General features: G+C 40.5%; 1 protein-coding gene across 1 annotated transcript in view; it reads left to right on the top strand.

Moving 5' to 3' along the window:
- Positions 1–6,410: 6,410 nt before the first annotated feature.
- LOC116400019 (F-BAR and double SH3 domains protein 1-like) overlaps positions 6,411–17,725 on the top strand; it is a 29,693-nt gene continuing 18,378 nt past the window's right edge. The window contains exons 1-8 of the mRNA XM_031877617.1: positions 6,411–6,433; positions 10,385–10,482; positions 10,644–10,689; positions 12,943–13,016; positions 14,541–14,685; positions 14,810–14,946; positions 16,075–16,138; positions 17,542–17,670. Coding sequence (XP_031733477.1) covers positions 6,413–6,433; positions 10,385–10,482; positions 10,644–10,689; positions 12,943–13,016; positions 14,541–14,685; positions 14,810–14,946; positions 16,075–16,138; positions 17,542–17,670 — 714 coding nt within the window. The 5' untranslated portion in view covers positions 6,411–6,412. The remainder of the gene's footprint in view (positions 6,434–10,384; positions 10,483–10,643; positions 10,690–12,942; positions 13,017–14,540; positions 14,686–14,809; positions 14,947–16,074; positions 16,139–17,541; positions 17,671–17,725) is intronic.

Below are 17,725 nucleotides of genomic sequence, written 5' to 3'. Positions count from 1 at the left end.
TTTCTGTGACCATCAGACACTAAGTGCACCAGTTAAACAGAATTTCCTGTGTCGACTAATGGCATAGCCAGGTCATTTTGCCAGGTCTTAAGCCTCAAATATTTTGAGTGTACCTCCGAATACAATCATAACTGTAAGCCTGTAAAAATCGACAAAAAACTGAATGTGTGTGAACGCGCTTCAGTGTTACTAACATAACAGACTGTCAAACTAAATGCGGGTCGTTTGTTTGTGCAGGTAGCTCTGACAATCACTGCTGAGTGACTCAAAGCTGGAAGAGTCAAAGAGAATTAGGAGAATGTATAGTTCCATGTGGAGAAAAAAAACATCTTTTAGAACAGAATTAAGTTTAAGCCAAAAGGTGAGCCAATGTAGAATAATATATCATACAAATTATGCTGGGTGCAGCTTGATTTTATTAAACAAACTTCACGTTGCATGAAATTACATTAGATTACGGCCTGTTCCAAAATTAACAAAAACAATTCAATTTACTATTAATGAAAACTGCACATACAAGTGCGATTTTGAAACCTTTTTCATCCAATTTCTGCTCTCCAAACATCTTAGTTTGGGTTAGGGTTAGTTCAGTGTTTGGGCCGTAATTATAGAAACCTGCTTACGTCTGTGCTTATCAGTAGGTTGCGCTATGACTATGAGTTAATATTGGCATGCAGAAGTTCTAAAGTCATGACAGTCATCAAGCATGTCAAGTTTGGAACAGTTTTGAAACAACAGCTTGATGTATGCTGGGGAACCAAAATGGCCGCTACACCATGTTCCACCATGTTCCATGAAACCACAAGCTTTGGATAACTTTTAATCACAAAGGTCTTTAGATTGTACTCCCAAATTTGAAGTTGATCTGATTAATTCCCTAGGAGAAGTTGGTTAAAGTAGAGCACCTGGAAATGGCAAAAAATACACGAGAAATTCACACAAAATAAAAAATGTCTGACTTCCGGTTGGTTCAGAGCAGGGATTCCCAAAGTGTGGTGCGCAAGCTGCCTCTAGGGGGTGTGCGAGAGGAAAAATGTAATGGTGGTCTAATAGTGTAATAATTAATATTAAATATAATTTTAAAAAATTTAAGTGGGATTTTTCACAAAATAAAAACATGAATTATAAAAATTCCCTTTGTAAGATTTAAATTGAATATTAAAAACTTACAATTTAATAAATAAATGCACTTCAGCTCCTGTCTTTTACGTACACACTAGCTAGCCTAGCTTGTGCAGCTAACATCAGCTAACAGCTAACTTCATTGATTCAGCAACATTCATGCAAATATGCTAAACTGGCTGAAATCGGGGTTTCACTTGGATTGGCAATGCAGATTGCCCAAAGCCACAGTGCGTGGTGTGCAGTAAGGTTCTGGCTAACAGCTGTCTGAAACAGTTGGACATGATCCCGGTGTCCAACAACACTGTCGCACCGCATCGATGCTTTGTCCGAAGACATCCTGGCTACATTAGTCGGTCGCGTGAAGAAGAGTGAGTTTTACTCTCTGCAAGTAGACGAGCCTACAGATGTGGCTAATCTGGCCAATCTTCTGGTGTACGTCCCTTACCTTTTCGAAGGCACGGTGCAGGAAGATTTTTTGTTCTGTCGGCCCCTTGCTACCCGAACAACAGGACAAGAAATCTTCAATTTAATTGACATCTTTATGAGGACCAATGGGATTGACTGGACACGCTGCGTGGGAATCTGCACTGACGGGGCAAAATCGATGACGGGGAAGCACACAGGGCTTATAGCTCACATCAGGAAAGTCTGTCCATCCATTCTCTGGTTACATTCCAGTGTTCACAGGGAGGCCCTCGCAGCCAAAAACATGCCAGCTGATCTACTTTCGTTCCTCAATGATGCTGTGAAACTGGTGAACTTCATTAAAGCGTTTTAAGGTGTGGGGGATTGGGGGTGCGTGAACCTGGTCGGGATGTAGAAGGGGGTGCCTGGCCTAAAAAGTTTTGGAAACCGCTAGTTTAGAGCATGGACCCTTAAGACTTTTTTTTAAGTCTAAATGTGATACATCTGCTTATAAAATTGTATACATCTAGGAAACGTACTGCGAGGGCTACCTCGTTGAAATTTTGTAGGGGGCGCTATCAAGCCGACTTGCCACTCTGAAGCTTCAAAACCATAATATGGAACTAAATTTTGGGCTTTAAATCTGTGTGCCAAGTTTGCTTATGTTTCGAGCATTTTTTGCACCTCAAAAGCACCTTCGTTTTTCACGGCGTTCGACAAAACAAGCTTCATGAACTGGCATTATGAAGTTCTTACATTTGTTTGGCACTAATTTGATGTTAATCAGATTTACCTACGAAGAGAAACAAGCCAAAATAGAGACTTTAACTTCCTGTCACCAGTAGGTGGCGCTATGACTATTATACATAATTGGACTGTAGATGTCTTCAAAACTGGCACCACTGCAGGAGGCAAGACCATGGGCCAGGTATAACCACTATCCATGGAAAACTGTGAAGCGAGAAAGCACAAAGACTCCGGGGAAGAAGCAAAGTCAGTAATGTGCATTAATGGTATCAGTACATCACTTTGTTTCACTCACTTCCTCCCCATTCAAACTGTGTACAGCCCAACTCGCTATTTTTGTTGTGTATCTTGTATGTAAAATGGCCTAAAAACTAAATTTTATAACGTTGGGCTTCAGCGACAGCCCATAAACACAGTCTCCAACATTAACTAATGTTATGTTTATGTTTTCTGTTGGCCCGTGCTGCTGCAACTACAAGCTAACGCTACTAGCTAACATGCTAACGCTACAAGCTAGCAGCCTCGGCCGCATTGTGAGCAGCATGAAATGATACTAATGGTGCTAATTTTGGTTTGCAATATTGGAATCCAGTAGTTTAAGTACTTACAAAGTATGCCGTTAGCGTGAAGCCTCGTGTTTCTTCCGTCAGCTCGTTCACTTCGCTCCGCAAGTCCCGTGCCGAGTTTCTCTGAGCCAAAGTTCCTGCGCATGTGTTCCAGCAGCATAGACATGTATTTTACATGAATGTACAGACAGAATACTCTGCTCTCATTACGATTGTTGGCAGCACACATTCATAAATCCATATTTATAAGGTTTTATATGAAACATTAAAGGCGTTCAAATCACGTCTTCATGTAGACCACAGTTCACTGACCAGTGTAATATGACTTTGAGAATTACGTTCAAAGTAACCATCATTATCTCTCTTTCAACCTACAACTGAACAAACCATCAACATTTTCGTTCAGACCAAATTTCAACCAGTTTTCAACCAGAAATCCACAGGGAAATCCTGGTTGGTGCTCACCGGGTTATGTCACATACGTAACGTAGCTACGTAACAAACGTACTTATTGAAGCCCTAATTGTGATTTTTAACTATACCTAAACAATTTGTTTTATTGCCTAAACCTATCCAAACTGTGACCATTTGAAACGTTAACCTTGTGTTAAGTGACTGTTGAAACAGCTCAACTGCATCAAATAAAATAGTGAAATTTAACACACATATAGTTCTGACCAGTGGTGGGCCGTCAGGGCCAGCAAAGCCTTCGCAGTTTTATGGCTGGGAATGCGTTTTATTTGCCACTGAGCGTCTTGGTGTTTGGAGCTACGCTGGATTTGCTAACCTAAGTTGCCTAACCAAGGCAGCAACAACACGACAGGACACTTACAAGCTACGGTGCTTTTGAATACTTTTTCAACCCAAGTGGATCAACAACTCAACGAGTTCGCAGGAGGACCTCTGGCTGGAACTGAACCGCACCGATGTTCTGTACAACCGTGTCATTAAACTCTTTGTTAACAAAGAAAGGAGGATGGACTTTGTCTTTAAGTGAACAGCAGCTTTGATAAGTGAACTGCTTTTGATTTTTTACATCTGCAGTAGCGTTACTACTGTGTTCATTTGTCTATAGTGTCATTTTTATGATATGGTTAATATTGTTCCCTCTGATGTGAATAATATTTGAATGACCCATGCTCTTTAGTCTGTGGCAGAATGCGTGTTTCAGCGCCACAGTTTTGCTGGATTGATGTGTCATGCTTTGTTGTCATATGTCATATGTGACTGGTTCTTGTGAGTTTGTTCTTGTCATTGTTGTCACAATCAGGCTTTGCCTTGGGTGTTTTGTGTGTAGTTTTCTGTAGCTCCTCACTTCCTTCACCTGTCCCTAATTAGTTCATTCAGTGCACCTGCCAGTCACACTCTCCCTCATAAGCACAACTCTCCTCACCTGTTCTAGTCACTATTTAAGCCCCTGTCTTTCACTCACTCACTGCCAGATCATTGTGTTTGTTTTCTACCTACCTGCCCGTTTTGCTCGTCCTGTTCCCGGGTTTTCAGCCTGCCTGTTCTGCCTTGTCCAGCTGGATTTTTTTTGGTTTGTCATTAAACCCTTTTTCTCTTCACCTGACTGTCTGCATTTGAGTCCTCTTTGTGTCCCGTGACAGAATGATCTGGCCCCAAATGGACTCAGCAGACCACGGTTTGGAGTGTGTTCTCCATGAGTGGTACCAGCAGTTAGCGGGAACCCGTCTGGCCTATGAAGGGCCTCCGAGTGTCCAGAAGGAGAAACGTGACATGATGGACTGCCTGCTCAACCCTCGGAGGAGACGGAGGCAGAGGAAGGGTCGGACTCTCGTCCCCGCTGGGCCGCAGCGATTCCGATGCCAGTCACACTCTCCCTCATCAGCACAACTCTCCTCACCTGTTCTAGTCACTATTTAAACCCCTGTCTTTCACTCACTCCCTGCCAGATCTTTGTTTGTTTTCTACCTACCCGCCCGTTTTGCTCGTCCTGTTCCCGGTTTTTCAGCCTGCCTGTTCTGCCTTGTCCAGCCGGATTTTCCTCGTCGTTTCTTGTCCTTGGATTCCCTGTGTTTTTGGTTTGTCATTAAACCCTTTTTCTCTCCACCTGACTGTCTGCATTTGAGTCCTCTTTATGTCCCGTGACAATTGTGTTAATTACATTGATTTTGACTATATACATTGTCCGTTAATGATGAAGCATCCCATCATGTGCATATACATTCATGTATATGCGCTCTGCATTTAGTGTATTTGTAGGTGTTGAGCTTCATTTTTACACAAAACAAATAACCCGTAGGGGTTAGGTTTCGGACATTTGATTCTGTTTGGGCTTTTGTTTTAACGTATTGTTTGGTTCGTAATGCATACCGAACCGTGAGCCTCGTACCGAACAGTTCAATACGTGTATTGTTACACCCTTAATAACCTGTAGCTGTGGCATCATAATGGGGTTATTAGGAGGTGGGTCAGGTATAAAATACATGGCCAGCCACTGGTTCTGACTCTGAAATACAGGCTAAAGTCACAAACTTAATACCACTTTGCATATTTATATTGTTCTATTGTTAGGACTTTCATTGGGATTTGTAACAGTTATTCCTGCCAAGCAAAACATTGTCAGCAGACGGCACTCATATGTGGGCATCAGTAGCTAAAGGCAGAGGAAGCGTCAGTGCGTGATGGGTGAGTTCAAGTGTGCACGCAATACAGAGCACTTCTGACTTCAACTGTATTTTCATATTTCAAACAGAAATGAAATGTGTTGCACCAGAGTTAGCGTTGTCATTCCTGTCTGTGTAAATGACCAAACTGTGACTGGTGTGGATCAGTATTGCCATCAGTGGAGGTGTTTGGGGAATCAGGTTAAAAACTGAAGGGTTGTGTAGTGTTTTATAAAGATGGTACCCTGATCTAGGGCTAGATGTCTCATTGGAGTTCTTTATTTTGTGCCTGTAGAGTGCAAAAAAAAAAGATTATTCCATGTGTAGTTGGTATTGAAGACTTACAACTGGGACTGCTCTATGGAGAAAGGTGGTGCATCAGAGGATATATTTTAATTTTTTCAAGTTTGTCTTAACATATTGTACACCAAAAAGCAATTCTTTAAACTGTACCTGTGGAAGACATGCACCTGATCTGTCCACGTGCTGAAGTCTTGTACTGCTTCAGGTGAACTTCTTCTGAATGAGGGCGATGATTTTGGCCCAATTGATTACAGTGAAATTGCTTTAAAACGGTCTTTGTGGCCAGACTGACTACAAGAAATAATTGGAGCAAACAAAAAGTATTTCTGGGCATGTAAGAGATGTTTTTAGGACAGACATGAAAAAATGTTGACATATCTGTGCTATTTTGTGTTGAAGGTAACATTGTGACTTTGTGACTTGTCCTTTTGTTTAATGATGTAGCCATTGGCTTCTGCTGCCCTCTGTAGGCTTTCTTCAAGACGGCACCACAGAGAGAGAGAGACAGAGAGAGACAGCGAGATTGAGAGAAAGAGAGACAGAGACGGCATGCATGCAGCATGCGCAAATACTAGGGAAGTAGCAGTAATGTAACACATTAACAGAGACAAAAGGGGACACTTTCAGCAACCAGCTATGCAGCCACCACCCAGAAAGGTAAGGTACCGTAGACTACTGTGCAAGAAGAGTAAATATTAATGTTGTTTACTGATAACACACTTTTTAAAGTTTTCTAATTAATACTTGTACAACAATACATAGTTTGCTTTCAAGAGGTACAGTAGGTGAGAGAGGTTTATGTTGTATATATACTATATTCTATACATATGGCATTTGAAATATTTTGCTTTTGATAGTGGATGTATTTTCTGTGAAAGCATCTGTCTGCAAGTATTGAAAATGTATTTTGGCCCATTCTGTGAATGCCAATAACAGTCCATGTACCTTCAAGGTATTGGTTACATGTTGGTTACATGTTCTAAATAAATGTACTGTACAAGCTAAGCGTGTATGTTATAAGGCATTAATGACCCTATGACTTTTGAGACGTTACATCTTGCACTCTAGTTGGAGTGTTACCTACATTATAGTTCATAGTACTCTCGTGAAAGCAAATATCTGCAACCCATAACTCATTTTACAATTGGGAGAGTAAGCAATTCAAAATTGTTTGTGTTACTGGTAAAATGGAAATGGAAAATTTACAATTCCAGCAGCACGACAGGAATTTTCAAAAACCTTTCCCATAGACCTTTTAATGTCTTTCGGATTGTTTTTCTTGGTTTTTTTTGGAAAGCTTAATGATTGATATTACCTCTCAAAAAATGAAGATTTTGACTCTCAAACCCTATGTTTGAATATCCACTAAATGAACACCTAACACTGGTTGAAAGAGAAACACTTCTTTTTTTATTGAAAGAGAACTTAACATTGAAAATAAAAATGATGAAAGAAGAAAACTAATTTTCCTATGATGTGACTGTGACTATGTTAAAAATGCCACGGTTGGCCTTTGATTTACGAACTTCAACCATCACCTAATACAACTGTTGTCATGGTAGACAATTTCACATCATTACAGAAAAATCACAAGTAGTGAGTGAATGTAATCTATTACCTCATAAGGGAAAACTGTTGGCTCACTAATGATGGGAAATGGAACACGGGCATAATTAATGTCATTAGTTACACCTGTGCTTTTTTTAAGTTAAAGGTCTGCCATAAAGTCTAAACGCTGTTTAGACTGAAGAGCCTATCTGATGGCCGTTCAAACACCTCTCTGGTAGAATAAAGAAGTGTGATGTGGTCAGTCATAATATGAAATTGAATGGGTGGGTTATTGTTTGTTCTTAAATGTGAAAACAATCAAATTGTGCTAAGAGGTTCTGTGTAGAGTCTTGGGCTGTGGCTAAAATTCCACACTAACATGCTATTTTTCATAATTGTGTTTATAGTTCCATTTTTTGTTTGTAGGCCATGGAGAAAAACAGTCAGTGCCTGTGTACACATAGCACCTTTGTCAGACAGAAAAGCGGCTGCAGGGCGCTAGGTAGTGCTACATAACAGCGTTTCAACCCAAAAGCCCTCCGAGCACTTTAAAAAAAATATGCTATGACAACAATCTTGACAACATTCAAGGATTCAAGGATCATTTAGCCTCAGGTCCTAGCTGGGTTAGCTTAGCTTCCATCTCAGCTGTGGTCCCACTCCTCCCTGGCGGCGTTTGGTCTGGCAGGTCCGGCTGGTCGGTCGGCCGTGCGCGGTGATCGTCTCAAGGTCCGCTGCACTTAATCCCCACGCTTCCTTTTCAGATGTTGATGAATGTATTCTGTCATATGCCATAAACACAAAAAAAACAACAAATAAAGACAGAAATGTAGCGAAATCATGGGAGCTACCGGTTGCAGCATGTATATGCACTACCGTTGCCATATCATGTTATAGCAAATCACCACACTTTTGTATGGTAGACTAGCATCGCACCTTTGCTTTGTATTATCTATTTGGGCAACTTTCTATTCGATCCCATCAATGGGCTTTTCTCTCTTTGATATGATAGCATCCGTCCGAAATATAACATTCAGGATAGACAGACTCGGCCAAAACAAGCTTCTCCTCCATTTACTATAGTTAAATCACCAGCGCTCGGAGCGGCCGCACAGAAAAGGCGGAGCGTCCAGAAAAAAGACGCTGGGTGCAGTGTCTTTTCTCTGGGCAGCCGCATCGATTGAAAAGAGACATTGGCACTTAGAAAAGCGCTATGTGGACACAGGCCCTAATACAGCATTTTCTTTGGGAATGTCGCCGCAGACACCAAGTTCGTAATACCGCAAATTTTTATTGCAATACTTTCATCAGGCTTAATTACCATTGTGTTACTGCCTTTGGGTTTAGTGACTTAACAGCAGGGGCGGGCCGTCAGGGCCTGCTAGGCCTTCTCTGCTGGTCTAAGCAGAATCACAAAGTTATAGCTATTTTATAATTCAATATTTTTTCTTAAATACACTACATGTATTGTAATTTATAAAAATATTTTTCCCATTATCTTATTTTCTCATTGCACAGCTACTGTCTTCCTCAGTTGCTCTGCTTCCAGTGCAGCTTGTTTTAAGTAGAGCTTTTATCCAATCAGATTTCACCTCTGTGTCTCTAGGTAAGAAGAGAGGCCCGAGGCCTGCAGACTCACAAGTGAATCCCTTTGCAGTTTAAGTGAATGGGGACGATATTGTTGATTGTCACAGTCTTCAACCAATCAGATCTTTAGTTTGACATGTTGGGCCCATCCTTTGACATGTGAGAGCCTTCTAGCCAGCCTAGCCATACGTGATTGGTCAGTGGACATGTTGGGCGGTGACAATCCCAATATCTGCTGCCTCTGTCGAGCGGACATTTTCAGCCTCAAGCGCATTAAAACCTATTCAAGAAATACAACTGGGGAGGCTCGACTGTCTTCACTGGCGTCCATGAATGGAGAAGGACTTCTTACTGGAACTAAAACACACGGATGTACTGAACAACCGTGAGATTAAACTCTTTGTTAACAAAGAAAGAAGGATGGAAAAATATCAATAAAGTCAGGGGCAGACTGTCTTAACAAATAAGTCTGTTTAGAGGTTTTAGAATAATGCTGTTGTTATTTCCTGCCTGTTGAAAAAGTTATCGCTCTGTGTAAAATCCTTGTTTAACTCATTGACTATATGCGTAGCTCAACTCAACTACAGCTTCAAGACCTTAGAGAGCTTCTGGTTACTTAACTTGAAAGCAAAGTTACTGCACTGTTTGTTTAATATCATTGCTTAATGTCACTGTTGTAGACATGAATCAGTGAAATTGTTCAGTGTAGCTTTATAGTAGTTTCATGCAGGTGGAATAATGGTGAATTGCATAATCTGTATGATAATTATTGCATGTTATCCCTACTTTTTATTAAGTTGCAGTCTTAAGTTTATTACTATTAATGTTAATAGACACACAATAAGGCTGGTATCATGTACAGTCTCATTTACATGTGTGGTATATTGTGATTTAATGTAAAGACATCTGAAACAAAAAACGAAAATGAGACATTGCAGTAACTTGACCTTCATAAAGTACTGTCTTCAAAAATGGGCAAAATATCATAATTTGTAACCACTCCCACATGACTCCTCAAACAAGAGTTACCTGGATGTGTAACCTGTGTTGTCACCTTTGTTCTATGCTACCTGCTATGAGTTTTTAGATTAAGCTATAGATGCATTATTAACTTTCTTCATAATAGACACAGTGTTTTTTCTATTTATGAAATAATTTGATCATGTATTTTACTAACAGTAGTTACGAAACAGTATAATGCTAAAAATATTACTGACTGGACAGTGTTGTTTGATAACCAAGCTTGACTGATGGCCAGTGGTGGAAGAAGTATTGAATAATTTTACTTTAAGTAAGAGTAGTGTGGAAATACTGTTACAAATCCTGCATTCAAAATTTTACTCAGTAAAAAGTACATCAGTCCCTGCATCAAAATATACTTAAAGTACCAAGAGTAAAGATCTCATTATGCAGAATGACATATCGGTGTGTGTGTGTGTGCGTGTGTGTTTGTGTGCTTGTGTGTGCATGCAGGTAAAGGAGAGCCAGCAGGTGAAACTGGTGTTCTCAGAGCAGCTCAGCAAATTGCAGACCAAACAACATCAGGACACTGAACTGCTGGAGGAGATCAGGTACATTTACCAGACAATTGATATCTGCATGAAATCATCCTATTGTATTCAATGAGACAGCGGGCCATATGCAAAAAGATCAACAGAGAGACGGAGAGTAAAAGCATGTCAGATGACATATCTGTTGATGCTGTGTGTTGTGTTATTCCCTGTTCCCCAAGGACTTTCAGTAAGCAACGAGCAGCTATAGAGAAAGAGTATGGTCAGGTGAGTGCACATAAACTATTCTAGTCCACTATTAGTCCTATATCTGGAACTTTTTTATTTTTTTTACTGGAAATGCTCATGATTTATTGATTTGAGATCCCATATCAGTGCCTGAGTGCTGTTGTTGTTTGTTTCCCCTCTGACTCTGTGTGTACAGTGTGTGTATTGGTAGACACAGATGCCTTCTTTGATAGGAATTATTCTGTATTTTTGGTTTTTTGTCGAAAAGTTACTTGGTGGACTGATATATATATTTTTTATGTGGTTAAAATACATTTTGCTGGTACTCCTGTCTGTTTCTCCAAACTAGGGGCATGTCGACTGCCATCTACTGTAGGTAAAATAAACTAACTATGGATAGGTACCTCATGCAACCCCATCTCAAAAAAAGCTGAACTATCCCTTTAATGTCAGGCTGGAAAAACAACATGAGTAGTAGGCAACTCTCTCTGCCCTGTCTGCCTGTTCGTTTGGCTGCTCTCCTTGCAGATGTTGGAGGTGGGTGTGGCAGAGGGTCGTCAGGCAGAGTGGAAACATTCAGGCCATTCAGAACACTAGCCCTGTGTGCCAGAGCACCCTGTATAAAAACCCTCTGGATTCTCAGTGGGTCGCACTCTCCTTCCTGAGACACCCATTTCGGTTGCGGTTCTACACTATACAACACTGCATATACACTTTACACACACACACACACACACTCACTCACTCACTCACTCACTTACACACTCACACTGCTGATATTACTGACTTCACATGTCACTGTTAGTTTATGTTTGTCTTTTATGTTACTTTAAACCTAATAAATAATTGTTAAACTGCTTCATTGAATGCATCTCCCTTTTTTGTCATGGCCGTTCGGTCCGGTTTGTGACATTCTCAGAATTAACTAGCCTTGAGAGGCCAAACAACGATGTGGCGAAGGGTTGATCTGCAGCAGAGGTGATTATTGGCGGGCATTCTGGTTGAGCAGGAGCCAGGAAAACGAGAGAGGGAGCGCCGCACCAAGAACTGAGACAGAAAGGGGAGCATAGGAGACACATGGAAAATGGGGACACCAGATAAAATACTGGGGCACAGCTGTAACAGTGACTGATTTTCCTCCCAAGAGCTGTGGCTCAGTGATAGAGTGGGTCATCTTTTAATCTGAAGATCGGCGGTTCGATTCCCTCCATGTCGATGTTTCCTTGGGCAAGATATTTAACCTCAAGTTGCTCTTGAAGGCAGCCTACGGTGTATGAATGGTTATAAATGTTACTTAGTCCTGATGGGCAGGTGGCACCTTGCATGGTAACCCCTGCTATTAGTGTATATATGGGTGTGAGTGATATGTAGTGTGAAAGCTACTTTGCGTTAGTAGGACTAGAAAGGCACTATATAAGAACAAGTCCATTTAAATCAATTGGCAAGAGATTGCATATTTTAAATGCAATCTCTTACCTGTTGTACCAAGTTCTTACCTTCTCAGGAATGCTCTGAAGAGAGCTTCATGTGTTGTTTGCACATTGGTGGAGAATGTTTCACTTATGTGTGTGTGAACATCTTATACATGTGGGTGAGTTTTACCAGTCTGGTGGGGACATAAGTCTGATTACACACTCTCATTGTGGGGACTCTCATTCCTTTTGGGGACAAAATGCATGTGTCATTAACATAATCATTATAGCTTAGCGTGAAGACTTGGTTTACGGTTAGGGTAAGGAAGGGTTAAGGCTGGTAGGGGTTACGGTTTTGGTTAGGATAAGTCTCCAGGAAATTAATGTAAGTGAATGTACATATCCCCAAATGTCATGAAAACACAACTGTGTGTGTGAGTGTGTGTGTGTATAGAGTGTCCACACTACTGCTTACAAATGTGTACCCAACTATAACTATACTAACCAACTTTAGCTTTGAAGCAAATAATTAAAAAAACGACTGATCAGTTGTTTAATGCCTGATGCTTGAAAGTATTTGGTATTTTGTTATAAATCAAAATATTGGACATATTGAACTTGACCTTATGATGGTGCGTGGCTACAAAAATCTGTAACATAATAAGGCAAAAACAAGGCCAATGTAATCATGACAATAGCAAGTCAAAGAAGTCACAAAATCTACAAATAACACGATGCACACAGCTTATTGCAAGTTTAGAGACAAAGCGGTAAAAAAATTAAATAACATGAAAGCCAAACATATCTCATCACGATTGACACATTACATTTTGCAGTCTTTTCTTGAGGTCATAATCCGGTGTTAAATGTGCATTTTCAGGCTCTTCAGAGATTAGCAGTCCAGTACCAGAAAAGAGACTGGCAAAGAGGAAATACAGATGCCATCACATCTGGGTAACTATACACACACACACACACACACACACACACACACACACACACACACACACACACACACACACACACACACACACACACACACACGCGCGCGCGCGCGCACACACACACACACACAGCAGCTTTCTGTTTCATTTTTTTAAGTTAACTTTATTTTCCAAAACCAACCACTAGACTAGGTGTACCTGGTTGCTTTGATGTAATTTTCAGTATGGAAAGTTGTTGTGTAAATAGAATATGTATCTTTAAGGTGATAATGCATGATGGCACATATGGCACTGAGTCTATATGTTTTCTTATATTGACCCTGGATCAATTACACAGTTTACACAGAACGTTAATCACCTCAGTGTGAAATGAAATTTTTGACGATCGTTATCTGCCAACATTCAGTAAAATATGTGATCGGGCATTTATGCTTTTCTCTTCGCTGCTCTCTGATAATGTTACATTGTAAACGACCAATTCGTTTAACAGGAGGAGAATTAAGGTTCCGTTGGGTTACCTTATGATGCGTTCAGGCTCTGTTAGGTGAAAATGAGTATTGGGCGAAAGTAAATTATAACGTTATCATGATGTGGTCACATGTAATCTCGTAAAATGTAGTTTTGGTGAGAAACTTAAATAAATCCAGTTGTTTTGAAGGAGATGTTTTCACAGCAACATAAATAGATATTAGAGAGGAACTATGTCCTGTTAACACTAGCTCTGAACAGCTTATAATACATCATTAAAACTATTGATGACAAGATTTGTTTTAATCCATAAAAATACAATCTTTGAATTCCTTATCATTGGAATTGTGTGTTTTTTATGGTTTACAGACTTCAGAGTGGTTGAAATGATTTTTGGGACAGTGGCAAAAAAGTGTGATGCCTTGTAGACCAGCTGCTATAATCAAACAACAAAGGGATCTGTATCTGCAAGTATGGATCATCAATGATCTGCAATTAATATCAGTGGCAAAAAAACCTTTAAAAGTTATATTTGCTCCCTTTATTCTTTTGTGCTGATTCAATCTTTGATCCGATCCGTGATCTGATCCGAACCGTGAGTGTTATGATCCGTTGCACCACGAATAGCCACTTGTGTCAGTGTCACACCTCTTGGTCTGTAGACTACATCGGGGTCTGTTTAGGAGGCTGTAACCAGGCTACTTACATAGAGAACAGATAAGAAAAGTCATTTTAGAAAAAATTCTGATCATCATTAAATATGTCTGACTTGTCTGATAGTAATGAATCAGGGGAAAAGCAACATAGCAAATGTATGGTTCACATTATTGGTTAGGGTTATATGAGCAGGAATATGTTCAAAGGTGCATTGTGGCTATTTACATTATAATATACAAGGAATATAATAAAGGCATGTGTCTTCATGGCACAAATTAGTATTGATCCAGTTTCACACATATTCACAGGCAGGTGCTTAGATGTGCACTGATACTGACTGAGCTTTGAGAAAGAAGTGTGAAGTGAACTTAATCAGCGTTTGTCAGTCCATATCTCTGTGTGTTTTCAGGAGTGTGTTTGCTGCGTGGCGGTCAGTGGTAGATGCTACAGCTCAGTCTGCCATATTACGACTAGCCGCTGCAGAGGAATACCACCAGCTGATTGGGCAAGCCTCCAGAAGTTATCGCAATGCGAAGGACATCCGAGCTAAGAGAGTGAGAGAGCTGCAGACAGTATAGAAACACATATTAACACACTACACAGAGCCTTTTTACCAAAGTATACTGTTGGCTGAATGGATATTTTTGCTATGCGTGCGTTTGTGTGTGTACGTGTAAGGGCCTGGAGCAGCTCCAGAGGGTACAGGGTGAAGTGGTGGATGCTTTGCAGGAGCTGCACGGGATCAAGAAGAGCTACCACCAACTCAGTCACAATGCCAATGTTGCCAGAGAGAAAGCTGCTGATGTGCAGACCAGGTAAACAAAAATTATGATGTAACCCCCCCCCCCCCCCGTTTTTAAGTAGGATTATTATTGGCGCCTCTGTCGCATTTCCTCAGGGCCTACTTGCAACATGCACAGGCAGCTTCTCCCCCGCTGCAACCAACCCAACCTCAAAAGGTGGAGATACAACAAATCTATGTGAAGTTGACGGATTCCATTCATTTGAGAGCAAGAGAGACTGCCGCATGGTGGATACAACAGGGGGAGTTGACTGACCATTCGCCGTATCTAAATTTGCACAATCATTACTCAACCTCAACTTTATGCAAATTAGGTCCTTCCATCGCAATGTAGCAGGCTCGCGAAACTCAGATCAAACAGTCAAACTAGGCAGTGCGATAAAAAATGAATCAATATTCTGTTCCTGCATTGCTTTTATCTCACCTCAAATGTTTTCAGAAACATATTTTAGTTAACTGTTCAACTGTAAAATGAGAAAGTTTGTGACCTGTCCGCCATATTTAAATCAGTCGAGCCAGAACCAAGCCTCGCCCACCTGCCGGAGCAAAACTGACCGTTTGGGGTTCCGTCCCGTCTTTCTGTGTGTTGGTTGGATTTGGTGGAGCTCCAACTTAAGTTTTATGCAAATGAATGCGTGGTGACATCATCAAAAGGCAAATGAGAAGATGACATAATCTTGCAACTTTTAGCTATTTTGGAGCTAGTGCGAGTTACTATCATTGGAAAAGAGTTGGCAACAGTACCAAGTCACAGCTTTGTGCTGTAAATCGAGCATTCATTTTCCCAGGAGATCGCAACTTATGGCAGACAGAATTGCATAGTGAAGTGAGGCCTCTTGGGAACCAATTCAAAAGCAGTTGGTGTCAATATTCTAAAGCCATTTCATTGTACAATCAACATTTACTCCATGATGATAAATTATAGCAAAAAACAAGTATATTGCTACTTTAAGAGGCACATCCATCCACATACAAGCAATATGTGAGACAGTGTTATGCGTGAGAGGAGATGGACTCTGTTTACATCAATGATGCATAAACAGTCAAAGTTGACAGTTGACAATGTTTTCCTCATGATGCATTTTTTTTATGTGAAGAGGTGTCTTATATGTCATCAATATGTTTTAACTGTGTCTTCCAGAGCCAGAAAGAGTGAACATGGGATTTTCCACTTTAAAACAGGACTACATAAGATGACTGCTAAGGTATGAATCTGAAATGAACTATATTGTAATATATTGTGTATGTAGGTCTATATAACAGAAATCAACTGTGCTGTTTCTCCCCAAATGGAAGTTTCAGTAATAACATTCAACTCAACATACTGTATTTCTGATATAAGTCCAGTCAGCTTTATTTATACAGTATAGCCAAAAATCACAAATTTGCCTTATATTGTAAGGAAATATGAGGGGAACTAGTCTGACAAATATTCCTGTGCTTCCAGATATGCTCATGAGTGAGCAGGCTTTTAAGTAAAGATAACTTGATTTTCTTTTAGTTTTGCCTCTTTAAATACACTCAACATCATCAAGAGCACACTATTTGATTTTAATGTTGTACAAGGCTGTTTACATTATCGAGGATTGTTCAAAAGCAGGGCCCCGTGGAACTGCAGGGCCCTCACCTAGCCTCCAGGATATACTTTATGGCCCAGCTTGTTGTCAAGCTAAATACAGCTTGAGGGATAGAAAAACATCGAAACAATCTGACCAAACATTTTCAGCCTCTAACATGTCAGCAAACTGAGTTGTGCTAGTGTCCACCTGATTAATGTGAGTCCAATATTCTCTTTCGTTTTAGTTTCTAGTTTGTTTTCCTTTAGCTCCTGAGGGAAATATCTGTCTCTTTAGCTGCTAAATGCTCCACTCTAGTCTCCTACTAGTCTCTGACTGTGTCGGTCTGCTGTTTGGAGCTGAGCAGGTAGTGTACAGTGGTTTTATCAGTAGTTTTTACTGGAAACTCTGCTGACAGGGTCCATGAGAGCAGCTCAGACTGAACTACTTCCAGTAAGCTGTAATGCAGTGGTAACATTACAAAGTGACATTTGCTCGTCCACGAGAAATACTGTAGGTGAGGGTCAGAAGCTTGGTGACAGAATATTTGCAGTTGTATTGGTGAACTGCTGTTACTGCAAGCTGCCATTTTGTTGAAGAAAAAGTCAAAGAGGGCTAAGGAGCTTGCTAACTGTTAGTCTGAATTGTCAAACTTTCTGCAAACCATTGCGGTTTTGTGGGGCAGTTTTTACTCCAACAGAGGAGATAAAAGTGAATGATGCAACATCCTCCTCGAAAGGATCCTTCAAAATCCCGGTGTGTCCAGACCTTTAAGATAAAACAATAAACTGAAATGGGCTACATTTGGTGTCAGAGTCGGATATGTTTAAATTATGCGGCAGCTTATTACAATACACACTGGGTATCCATTATCAAATAGTCTTAAAACACTCTGACTTTAGGTGAATCTAAGTTGTTATAAATTCAGTTTAATACAGTATTGTAAGTGGTTTACAGTGGTCTGTATTCTATATATTTGTTCCTCTTTTCATGTTAAAGTTTGTGATGTTTGATGCATGTTTCACTTGAACTAAAATATGATGTGTGAACAGCTCAGTGCCAGGTTGAGAGAGTGTGACAACCGCTTGACTGAAGTTCGTAATGAGTATCTGCTGGCATTATCAGCAGTCAACGGTCATCATCAACACTACTACACCAACGACCTACCACATATTATGGAGGTAAAACGCACACACACACACACACACACACACACACACACACACACACACACAC

The sequence above is a fragment of the Anarrhichthys ocellatus genome, unplaced genomic scaffold, assembly GCF_004355925.1.
Source record: "Anarrhichthys ocellatus isolate YVR2014 unplaced genomic scaffold, GSC_Weel_1.0 scaffold142, whole genome shotgun sequence".
Taxonomy (NCBI): Eukaryota; Metazoa; Chordata; class Actinopteri; order Perciformes; family Anarhichadidae; genus Anarrhichthys; species Anarrhichthys ocellatus.
Note: the sequence above shows the minus strand (reverse complement) of the source record. Positions and strands in the feature narration are given on the sequence as shown.